The 12,314-nt window shown below is 50.7% G+C and overlaps 2 protein-coding genes across 2 annotated transcripts; both read right to left on the bottom strand.

The window, feature by feature from the left end:
* Nucleotides 1-26: 26 nt before the first annotated feature.
* On the bottom strand, nucleotides 27-2,183 carry N7496_011336 (putative nuclear RNA binding protein; the record flags this gene model as incomplete). The annotated part of the gene is made up of 1 exon (XM_056704249.1): nucleotides 27-2,183. One exon carries the CDS (start codon nucleotides 2,181-2,183, stop codon nucleotides 27-29), a length of 2,157 nt encoding a protein of 718 aa, XP_056550209.1.
* A 1,773-nt stretch (nucleotides 2,184-3,956) lies between these two features.
* On the bottom strand, nucleotides 3,957-5,720 carry veA (sexual development activator VeA; the record flags this gene model as incomplete). The annotated part of the gene is made up of 2 exons (XM_056704248.1): nucleotides 3,957-5,488; nucleotides 5,573-5,720. 2 exons carry the CDS (start codon nucleotides 5,718-5,720, stop codon nucleotides 3,957-3,959), a joined length of 1,680 nt encoding a protein of 559 aa, XP_056550208.1.
* Between the last annotated feature and the right edge of the window lie 6,594 nt (nucleotides 5,721-12,314).

Here is a 12,314-nt window from a genome sequence, read left to right as displayed (position 1 = left end):
GCTCCTCTCCCCTTCGGAACCCCATATCAAAAGATATCATCAGGCCACGGGTACTTCTCCAAGGCAGAAGGTTGCAGGTTCAGCACAGAAGACGACTGCTCCTCGAGCGTCCCCTCGCCCTCTTTCGCAGGGCCCGGTTTCTTCGTTGGTGACGCGTTCACCTTGGCAGCATTCATCAAAAGCTCCTTGGGGAGAGGCGGCACAGGAGGAATATCGCTATCCTGCCACCTTCTCTTCCGACCCGAACTAGATTTTGTAGGTGAAGCGCGCGGGCTCCGATCGGGATCCAGTTGAGGGTCCGGTTGTAGATAGAACGCATGCAAGGTTCTAGTGGGTACGGGAGACGACGAAAACACATCGTCAGCCGCTGCGCCAGGTGATTCAGGAATGGTAGTCGCGGTAGGGGACACGGAGCGCATGTTGGAATTACCGCGTCTCGTGCGCAGGAGAGGAGGGGTTGGTACGGTCTTGGATTTTGGTGAATGGGCGATAGCTGGCGAGGATCTTCGAGGATTGGCGGATGGGGACCTTTTGTGCATTGAACCTGGTGCTTCTCGCGCCAAGATTTCAACATTGCGCTTACGCTCGACGGAACCAGGGCTATCGCCGGCCTCAAATTTCTGCCATTTCGCTTGACGTGGTGGGATGAGGAGGCCAAAGTCGATCAGGTCGTCATCGTGGTCGGGCGGGCGGTCGTCGAGGTCGATGCGGTTCGCCAGATGGGACTCATGGGGCTTCGGGGTCCGACTATCGAGATGTTCAGGAACGGGGGACTTCCGTTTGCGGGAAGAGCTTTCCTTACTGATGGACGATGACCGCATGTCTCGTGGTCGTCTGCTCGGTGACCGAGATGTAGCAGTGCTGTAGGTCGGTTGTGATTCTTCAAGCGAGATACTTCCTCGACCCTCCACAGATGGCAAAGCGGTTAGTTCGGATGTGACAGCCTCAGGCGATTCGGTGATCATGCCGTGTTGGTCTAGAAGTCGTTCGGAGGGGAGTGTGGGTAGAGCGCCTGGCACGAATTTGCGAGGGTAGCTGCCAGGGTCCATATCGAAGCTCAAAGACTTTCGATCTGGGGTCGTTGAAGGCAGCCGTTCCTCATTGCCAGATAGTTGGCGAAGCTCTCGTCGAGCTCGTTCCAGCTTGTCTTCGAGGTTGCTCACTTTCTTGAGCAGTTTCGTCTGGCGTGAGAGTTCTTTCCGAGACTTTTGCTTGCGGAGACCAGTGTCTTCAATCGACTCTTCTGATGTTCGCTCTTGGTAGATTGATGTCGTTGACGACTGATCATGATGCCGTATGAACGGAATCCCCAAAGAACGCAAGTCCTGGAAAGACGAGCGTTTGGAGGATTTGGATGCAGATCGTGAAGGCGTAGGGATATCGACACGATCCCCCGAGGAACCAGCACCAGCCACGCCAGTATCGTAATTCATCTTGGCTTGAATGGCTTGCCATGTCTGGTCGGCATGGGTCGGATCAACCGCACAGCGGCTATTGGCATTATTCTGACTCTGCAGATAAGCACCCTTGTTGGTGCCCTTGTAACCGGCTTTCTTGAGTTCAGCATAAGCCTCCTCCGCCTGGCTGAGAGCATCCTTGGGAGGCTGCGGGTTGGCACTCTCTGCAGCGCTCTTACCCCAACCCCCAAACGGATTAAACGCCGAGGCGATCGCCTTGCCAAATCGAAAGATCCCAGATTGCCGTTGCCGCGGTCCAGCAGGTTTACCATCATGCATGAAGATACTCGGAGGCTTCTCGCTGATACTATCAGACATAGTCGCCTCGACGAATCGCGACCGTCGACCGAGCCTCATACGAGGGCTATTAGTCGATGCACCTCCATGCCGACCACGCAATGAGGCGAGAGAAGTACGAGGCGATGCCCGCGGTGATGCTCGATATCCGCATGCAGGGCCTCCGGGTGCATGCCCATTGCGAACGTGTCGGCGATCGTGGTGCCCATAATCCGCAGCCTCTTCGGGTAGAGGCCAATCGTTGGAACGGCGCCGTTTCACGGACTTGGCTGAAGGCGACTTGTAATCTTCCAGCTCGGGCTCCTCGGCGGCATCGTCGAAGCGACCGGAGATATCCGAACTCCAGTCCGGCACATCCTCCTCCTCGTCACTGCTGCGCAAGTGTTTTCGTGAAGTGCGCTGCTGGGCGGGGTTGGAGTCGACGTCCATTTCGGCCGGGTGAGAGGGTGGCTAGAGGTGGCGTCGAACGAGTCAGATTCACTGTTTTGGGGTATTCAGGAGATAAAAGGTTCTCCGTTAAACCAGTGCATAGAGGTAGTGGCCAGGACAAGGGCAAAAAGGCACTCACCATTGCGCGGAGGCGTGTCCTTCCTTATCCCTACTTACTCCCCGCGTCCGTGCTGCGGGCAGAGAGAGGAAGTGATTCAGTACAGCACTGAGCCGACCAGATAATGCTGCATGGGAAAAAGTTATCCGAAAACCAGTCGACAAAAGGAAGGCTAAACCGAGAGCAGAGAAAACAATGTATTCCAAGGCAGAAGGCGTGTCAAAGATATTAAAAGTCCAGAACAGAGGGCCGTAGCGGTCTAGCGTGTTGTCACATACTCCACGCTTTCCCAGGGAGGAAGTTTGTTTTGATGTGGGGACCAACCAATCTAGCCAGCGGAAGTATTCACTACCAGACAACACTACGATCCACCCACCATTTACCCTGGTATCATGGACATTTACAAGTACGGAGCTAGGAAGAGAATGTTCCTGACACAATCCCTATCTACTATTGACATACTGTGGCTCCTTTCTTCTCGAAGGATACAATAATGTAGGCACATCCAGGTATAAAGGGATTCCCACCTTGCGGGGCAGATCGATCGGAGTCCTTTACTGGGATTCCGCGTGTCTCAGACGGGACATGGGTGTAATTTCTCCCCGGGGAATGAGCTAGAGGGAATGTGATAACACTGGAGGTTATAGAGAGAGGGAGAGAGTCATGGTGAAGAGAGTCTTGACGGGAAAGCATTGCGGACATTCATGACATCACTCTCTTTGGATACTGGATACACCTAACACAAGCAATTTACGATGAGTTCGATGGAGTATAGTAATCAGATTTTCCGATTTCGGCCAAACAATGCTAGAATAGGTATCAAAGTCATGCCACAACGCCAAACGAATCCAGGACAATTGTCCAGCAAAACAAGTCCTCCCGACGCGGTACATATCAATATCGCTGTGGAGAAAACACGGACAAGCAAGGGATTCCCAACATCACGTATCGTCAAGATGCACTTTCATAAATATACCCAGTCCCTTTTTCCCTTTTCAGGAAATCCAAAATTGCAGCAGAAAACATCAATCGCTGATAAAAGACTGGGATGAAAAAAAGAGACCGACAACAACACCACCCTTTTGACCGTAGGAAAAAGGAAACGACCAAAGCCCGTTAATCAAGGGCATGACAACTGAACAACTAGATCAAGGTGATCAAGGTCACAAGGGGTGACTCCCCTCAACAGAACAACCAGCTAGGACGAGATCATGGCAAATCTCCTCGTCCAAGGAAAAGGAGAGTATATATGGAAGAAAAAGATACCAATGCAAATAATCTCCGTAGGAATGAGATCAACAAACAGATCGGGGAATAGATATGAAAAGACCGACGTAACCGTAAACCACCAGGTATTGGCCAACCGATTTCCGCGCAGACCAAATAGAACATGGACAGAACAACAAAAAAAGAGACGACTTCGTGGACGATCGGACCAGAGGAAGCAACGCATCGAGATATCTAGGCACCAGGCAAGGATGATCCACCGAGGGAGGAGAAGGAATTCATGTACAGGAAGAGAAAATGCAAAAGGGCGCTCATTCCCAGGAGGGCGAACCAACCCAGGGGGTAAACAGACCCCCCTTTTGATCCCACCCAGCAGGATTGAGAAACGAGCTATGAGAAGAAATGATCACGTTTTCTTGAGAAGCACTTTATTGCCCGGATGGAACTTTCATGACCATTCTCCCGTTCGCACGCTTGTATGCCATATCAACACCCAACTCGGCCATCAAGGCAGCGCGACTCTCAGCAGAGAAGTCGCGGTAGGCACTTGGATAGGGATCCACATCTGGGCGCATGCCGTTCTGCATCGACCGGTCGTCAAGACCGAATGAATCTTCATGCGAGCGTTTGCTACCAACGGGTCCGGTATGGTATAGCATCCGCTTCCCTGAGACAGCATCGTATCCGGGACTCGGTGAGCCAACCTCGATAGTCGAATCTAGGTTCGCATATTCACTAGTCATGTTCTTGACGGGGGGCGCAGGGTAAGTTGTATGGCCGGGTGTCGGGGTGGGTACGCTGGGCATCATGCCCTGATGCATAGGCTGATATTGAGACGGATCAGGTACCATATATTGTTGTACTTTGGGCGGCTCCACGTGGTACGAAGTCATATTGTTCTTTGGATAACCGGTCGGTTCGATCATTTGAGATGCCATAGGGTATCCTGCGGGCGAAGCTTCGTATTCGGTTGTAGCTGAGGGATGTCGGATGTTGGCATAGGTAGTGTGAGGAGAGTAGTTGCCCGGTGGTGCCACCGGTGGAGGCGTTGGAGGCATGTGAGCAGTAGGATAGTGACTAGGCGTAGAGCCAAAGGAAAGATGTGATTGGTAGGAAGGGGTCTGGGTGTGAGACATAGGCGCGGGCGGCATCGGTCGCTGGTAAGGTTGTGGTGGACATTGGAAGCCATAGTCGGGACCTGATTGCCGCCGTTGGATATCGGGTCCGAATCCATATGGTGAATCTATCGCACTGCCGTTGCTGTTTGATCGAGGGCGTTCCACTGTCTGTGCGACATAACGATCTGGTGTTGAGTACCGGTCGGACCGTGGGTAAACTGCCGTACTCCCTTCATCGTATTCATATTCTTCATCGCGCTTATCACCCCGACGTCTCATGCGAACATCACGACGAATGCGAACGCGACATCCTTGCTCCGCAATGATGCGGCTGAGAGATGTGCTAGTAGCCAGGCCAGGGAACTTCTTCGCGCTATAGACGGTGAACGGCACCGACTTGACTTCGAGGCGGAAATGCAGGTATGATTGTGGTGATGCTGGCTTTGCTGAATTGGACCGGCCCATCTGGTTGGGAAGCGGCGCGTTCGAGTCTTGGTCGGCATCCTTGGCATCTTTAATCTCTTCGTATAGATGGAAACTCAACCGATATCGACCCTCATGGCGCACTGATAGATCGGGAAAGATAAAGTAGCCAGCTTGGGAAGGACGGTCGAGATATGCTACACCCGCGACTGGCACTCCGGTTAATACGGGGCATGACGGCGGTCCAGCCACCCGCCCGTGGGCGATAGGGCGCGCCGTGTCCAAAGTTGCATAGAGAAAGAAATTGGCATTATAGGCAAAGGTGATATCGGTTTTCTGCGCGTCGTTGGCAGGATCGGATTCATAAATGCGCAATTCAACGACGGGTGGAGGGTCAACAGGGCGACGGTCGGCCGAGGCTATTTGTGATGAGGATGATTAGCAGGACATCCCCAAGAGTCGAGTTGGACTTGGGGGGAGACAGCGAAACGAAGACGGCTTACACTTGGCGCCAGCACCACAGGCTCTTGCACGTTCAGGTTGTTGCATCACACTCAAATTGTATGTAAGCTTTTTACCCTCGCGAGTGATTCGGCTCACGGAGTGAGTCGTCTCGTTATGAGGCGGCATCATGGGTGGTCGGGCTGCCATTTTGTACACTTTATGAAATAATTATCGTCCTCCAGGGAAGTTTTCTATCGGTCGCAGCGATATCAGCAAGTCGAACCCGAGAGAGATTGGCGGCACAGTCGATCAAGTCGGAATATTGCGGCGTGCGACGTACATCGACGTGTTTATCCTCCCTTCTGGTACTTTTCTGGTGCACGACCCGATCGCAGTCGAGTCGGGCCAGATATATTTGTCGACCCTTGTCAATCCTCCCAAGTCTGATGGGTGTCTTTAATTTTCTTTGTTTCCTCGGTGGCCTTGGTCGGGGGGAATTCAACCCTTGCTCGGATCACGATTCGCAGGCGGTCAATGGGCGGCCGTCGGGGGTGGATGTTTGGAAACGGTCGGACTGGACGGATTTCGATAAATATCAACAGGGTACTGTTTTCGATAACGGGACAGCCCTGAGCGACGACTGATGATGAAGAGAGTGAAGGATGGGGAGATGGGGGAAGGGGAAAAGCGAGAGGGGGAGAGAAACAGTAGTGACACTAAGGCAGGCTTTCAGGCTTTGGCTCAGCCGTGACTTGCTGGGAAATCGTTAAATTACGACTTCGTACGGTACGAGTACGGGAGATTCACAATGTCCTGGTTATCAAATGGCAGGGCCTTTGGTGTGGACCGTATCCATACATTACAGTACCGATACACATGCTATGGACGACCCCCACAAGTCTCATCAGAATCATGGAGATGGTTGTCCCACCTTCTTGGTGATTATTTTCCTGGTCTCCAACTTTCGCCTTGAAATAGGGATGAGTTCATTCCATGGTCACGATTCCATGAGGGGGTCTCTTGATTGATTACCCAAGGTTGCCATCTTATCTATTACGACCATCTATCCATGGATGTACCCGATGAGGGCCATTCCTGGATTATTGCCCTGGTCTACTCATTGTATTCTCTCGCTCTTTCTCGCTTCTCTTTGCGCATCTCATCCGGATTTCGGGGCTATCGACTGGGTGTGATCTGCAGTCTCAGGCAAGCTTCCTCGAACTTGACCCAGTTGGTGCTAGCGTAGTTCGTTAGGGCTCCTTCGTGCGCTGCCAGTCAAAAGTCCCAGACCCGGTGGGCTCAGAGGGGGATTGGAGGAAGAATAAGAGGAGAAAGACTCCTGCTTGACGGATAGAAGATACGCAGGCTGGGGGTAATTCATAGTCCTAGGTGGAAATCAATTCTGAACTGATCTGATGGTAGGTTCTCTGTATACAAGTAGTTATTATATTCTATGTGATCCTAATATGCCAACATTGATAAAAACAAAATTAATCTACAGTACTATCTACAGGACAGCAATTCCCCTTTTCCAGAGGCCCGTCATGGTCGAAAAGAAGTATGGTCAATTCCCACCTTCTTGGTCTCTGGGCCGCTGGACCCGTAGATCCTTGGGTGATCCGGAGCGTCCATTCCATCATGGCCAATCCCGCCCCATGCTCTATCCAGGACATACTTTACACTTTACAGTCACTGCTCTTCTTTTCTTTTTCCTCCTGCGAGTAGGCTTACTGCTTGATACGGGCCTTTGGTTGGCCCTGTGTTGATTTTCTGGCTTCCCGTTGGCCCATCGCATTCTAATCTCCCCCCCTCTCTCTCTCTCTCCTCCCTCTATGCGTTTCTGCAAAATGCAATCACAGCCCGTGCGTATCGCTCAGATTGCTTGCTGTGTGACCCGAGCATTGCTTGCGATCGTAGCCCATGGGACAGTCACCGACTCCACGTTCCGCGCCTGTCGAGGGTGCTGGGTGGCTGCCACAAATCCCAGCCCAACGGACCGGAGAGATCCCCTTTCTCTTTATTTTCAACGTCAACCATTATGAGGGGTGAATCTCTATATAGTTATAATTATACTTGCTAAAATCATCTCGCCTTCAGAGTTACAAATTCCTATGATTTCTCTTCCTCGAGGGGAAACCCGGGGCGATGCAATGCCAACAATACTCACATTCCTCCCTGCTGACGTGGTGCAGGTATTAGTCCCTAACTGAGTAGTAACACCCCGTATGGTGACTATACTACGTACTGATGGTCACATACCACTCCGTATATACCAATTGTACTCCGTACAGATTGTCTGTACTCCGAGGCTACGGCTTAGATACCAATGGTATCTCCGTCTTCACCATTCGTTGACTACTCCGTGGCTAGCCTAGCCCAAACCTTGGCCAGATCTCGTTCTCGCCAGAGGGGGAATGGAATTATGTCTAGTAGTTGAATGCTTTGGCTACGGCATCTAGAAACTCTTAGAACTATCGGAATGTATTTCTATCCGTTGGACCCGACCGACTGTCCGCCGTTTCCTATACCCCGAGCCTGAGATAGAATATGTGGACTCGTCTGGGCGGATTTGATTCACTTCCCCTCGTCTCATCAAAGACAAGCCCAAGCCCACCACGGGAACCATCGAACCACTGGTGATCAATGAGCACGTCTTGGCCGCAGATGAACGCCACCAATGACTGCGTGAAACCAGGAAAAGACTCTGCCCGTTCTCAGTAGACTATCCAATCCAGCCCGTCTCGGGCGGGTCTTTGGTCCAGTCAGTCCTGATCTACACATCCCTTTTTAACACAGATCATCGCTAAATACTCGCGGGTCATTGGCGCAGGCATCCAATTCTGTATGACTCGCAGTTGTGATTTGCTGATGGCCGAACAACGCTTGCGCCGAGCAAAGCTATTAAGACGAACCTTCAAATATGAGCTATCAAGATTCTATTCTCCGTAGCCGCGCCTCAACGCCGTAACGGACACTCCTGTGTGGCTCAAGTACCCGCTCGATGATTCCACCGCAAAAGCAAAACAGACACCAATCTCGCATAATGATGTCAATCAAGGGGGGGGGGGAGATCAGTTATCAGTTGGCCCGACCGTGTATCAAAAACCGCGTACACATACATACTTCCGTCCAGCCCCGGTCAATATGGGGAAACGTCGGGATCGCGTTGCCCTCACCACGGTCCGCTCCGAACTGAAAACCCCCTGCCCTACTTTGGGCCAGGAATGTGTTGTCATGATACGGAGCCTGTTCGAGAGTGCGGTACATATAGTTAGCTGGTTTTAATATAAAAGGTGAAAGGGCTAAGCGAAAACGGGCAAAAAGAGCGACTGCGACCTGCAGATTTAGTTTTGCGCATCCTGGTCGTACCGTACCGTACGCGACAAGGATCTTCCGCAGCCAAGGCGAGGTCCTAACGGTCTAGCGCTGTTCGAAAGGAGTGGAGTGTTGGAGTTACGATATTATCTAGTTCATACTGTTCCGTTCTACTACGGAGGAGATATCTTCCAGAACGCACCAGAAAACAGAGAAGAAGAGCACGAGTATCTAGACACCCTCCCTCGGCCTTCCGTTTAGTACCGGAGAAGTCGGGGAGAGAGAGGGGAAATAACGGGGGTATCTCCACATGACTTGAGGCAAGTTCACCAAGCTAACCTAGTAACCATCATTTCTTTGACCCTGATGCCACCGATACCCGTCCAGCGACATCCGGGCTCCTTCTTTGTAGGCGTGTGTACTCCGTACTGTATACTCCATCCCCCAGACGGCGTCTAGGACTAATCAGAGGAACAAAATGGAAATTACCCCATACAGAAGCTGGACCGAAGGGTGTAGCCCGATATAGAGTGCACTTATCAATCATGGCAGGTCAGCCCCCTGTCAGTGTTGTGCTGTTCAGCGCCGTTAGTGGCGCGAGAGACCACATGCGACAAGGGCCTGCGTTCGCTACAATTGAATGCTAGTTGCCTAATACGTTTCTCTGCTCCTCCTTGATTGGAAACTGGTAACATCAAAGTCGATCAAATCCTTCGAGTCCATTAGCAATGCCCCTTTTACGGATATTTTGGGAGCCAGGCTCATAGGCATTTACATCGAGGACCCTACTGTACTCATTCAATGGGTATTTCCAGAGGGCAACGGGCACTTCTGCCCCGGAGTTTACTCCTGATCCCCCGAGAAGCGGTTTTCAGACCTCGCACCCCGGCAACACTGACAACAAAGTACATGGTACATACTTCGAGGCTCGTGGATGGACTCGGGATATGAAATCCAACGTACGAACATACGGGTCTTTGGATGCTCAGTGATTGACGACGGCCGCATTTTTGATACTCTCAGCACCCCCAGCTCTGTCTATATCATCATTATTCTGGAAGGATTCATGCGAACATTAAGGACGATAGAACACAGTTCCCTCGGGCTGCTTAATGACTAGGCTTTCACACCCTGACACGTGTGGCTGAATGCGCAACAATGGTGACCACTATTGACTACAACCCTCACGAATACTCATCCTATCAATCTCTATCTCAGCAATCCATCAGGTTCTAGTCATATAAATGAACGGAGGGTAAGATTCGCGTTGGCACCGAGCAGACAGACCCCTGTCACCGTAGCCACGAGTAATTAACGACTAGACCAAACTAGCCCCCTTTTCGCTGCCTTCCTTGCATCCGTCGACAGAGCTAGTCAGTCATGTGCACAAGGACCGCTCGCAGTTGGTGGAAGGTCTTGGGGTGAGGCGCGGTTTGATGGAGCAGATTGTATGGAGTAGGTAGTGCTGGAAACTTAGAACTTCCAGCCAGCCACATGACGATCGCGAGTAGAGAAGGCTAGGTTAATCTCAGCGGTCATCATCTACAGCTCTCAGCCCGTCCCTGAGATTTTCGGAGGTTGTATCGCATGAGGTTGTCAAGCGTCGTGGGTAGCCCCTTCGGTTACGAGGCAAACGCTTGCCTTGCCTGTGCTAATGTACGTTTATGTACGGTTGCCTGGGTACATGTCAATCATTTCGGGTCACTTTCACCGGAGCCAATGATGCAAGACCTGACATAATTGCACGAGGTTCGAGCTTGGATTTGGCCAGCGATCGGTGCATGTCCTGTATGATGATGCAGCCTGTGGTCTTTCCCTGGCTGTTTCAAAGTAAGCAATATGTATGTATAGGTATTTTTCAGCCATGCCTTGCCGCATCTATCCACATCTACTTTTTGCTTGTGTGATTCGATATTTCTATCCAGTAAATATAATTAACCGATCAGGATCAAGACTTTGGTGCTACTAATTCCATGTTCACGAGGTATTGTTAATTGCCCGCTGGTGAGATTGGGCGATCCGCCACCACGTGGCAATCATTAAACGACGGAGCTCACGATACCCACCCTAGAAAAACAAGACCTTGGCGATGAAAAATAAAACAACTAGACGGAGCTTAGTATGTTGAATACAGTGGCGGAAGAACCCTTATAGTGTATAGTGTAAAGTGCAGAATACGTGTTCAACGGTCAACCCCTCTCCTACCCCTCCACCTTCAGAAATAACACAGTATGCGAGCCGCAACCTCGACGAACACGGCTCATTACAAACATGATTCTAGTACCGTATCATCTAGTCTTTAATGGTGGAGTTTCCCGAATCCCCGAGACGCAGCCGCCCCTCCCCTATCGAGGATCATGTTTTTGAATGGCTCAGATCAAGGCATCCACTTCACCCACCTGCCCAATCCAGGCCCTCCATCGGATAGACTAAAGACTAGCTGGCTGATCCTCGTCATGTCAATACGAGAATACCATACAATGTCAAGCTGGTACTTCGTACGCACGGTCATTTAATTATTCTTGTACGGCTCGTATCTGATGTACGAGTGCGTCTAGTTAATGATCGCCTGATCCGCACTTGGCAACTCTCCACGGTCGCTCTCGGTCTGTTAACTAAGTATAGGAGTCAGTGGAGCATGAACAATTAGTTCATGGCAACAATTAGCAATCTCAACATATTTACACGTTGTCATGTATTGAGAACACTTGGATATTGAATTTGGAAGGTAGTCTAGAATGTTTTGAAACAGAATGCTACATTCTACTGACCTTCCTATCCGGGATTGTCGCCAGCCGCGTGCCCAGCCTTATCAATCCTAAAATTATTAGCAACGGTCTTGGTCATACTGGTCAAGTCAAACGGGTTGTGAAAGGCGATCCTTCGGGATGGTTCAAAATTGGGACCTTCCGATTTAGTTCCTCACTATTTCGCTTATGAAGATAGATCGGCAGACAAGATTATTGTGAAGTAGATACAATGTACTGATAGATTCAAACAAAAGCTTCGGCCGAGGAGGTTGATATGACCTTAATGCTGATTTTGCAACCTGATAATGTTGCTGCGACGGCCTTCCGAGCAGTAAGCAGGCCATCTTAGGGAGATTGAGGTCGCATCGCTTACATCGGTTATCCGCGAGTGGGGAATATGAGACGGACTATTTTGAAGTTCAAGGGCTTGAACTGTGTGCTTATAGTACGTTCAGTGCAGTAGTCTACATTTGAAACAGAGAGCGTTTGAAAATAGATCTATACGCCCCATTGTGAAAACTTTAATCCGTTTCGGATGTGAAGATATGTAGCTTTCTTCCATTGTTTGGTCTATGCCTACATAGTCTCTATCTCCATTCTGTGAAGCGAACTTGTAGGTAAAACAGGAGAGTAATGGGCGGAGGCCGTATACCTAGTCACCTTTATTCAAGTCTGATATCCCTACTATCCATACCTAGGAGTCTTGGTTGACTTCGAGTCCAATGCTCCAGACCCT

The sequence above is a fragment of the Penicillium cataractarum genome (genome assembly GCF_028827025.1).
Source record: "Penicillium cataractarum strain IBT 29864 chromosome Unknown utg000009l, whole genome shotgun sequence".
In the NCBI taxonomy this organism is placed as follows: Eukaryota; Fungi; Ascomycota; class Eurotiomycetes; order Eurotiales; family Aspergillaceae; genus Penicillium; species Penicillium cataractarum.
The sequence above is the reverse complement of the archived record's forward strand: the minus strand, read 5'-3'. Positions and strand labels throughout refer to the sequence as shown.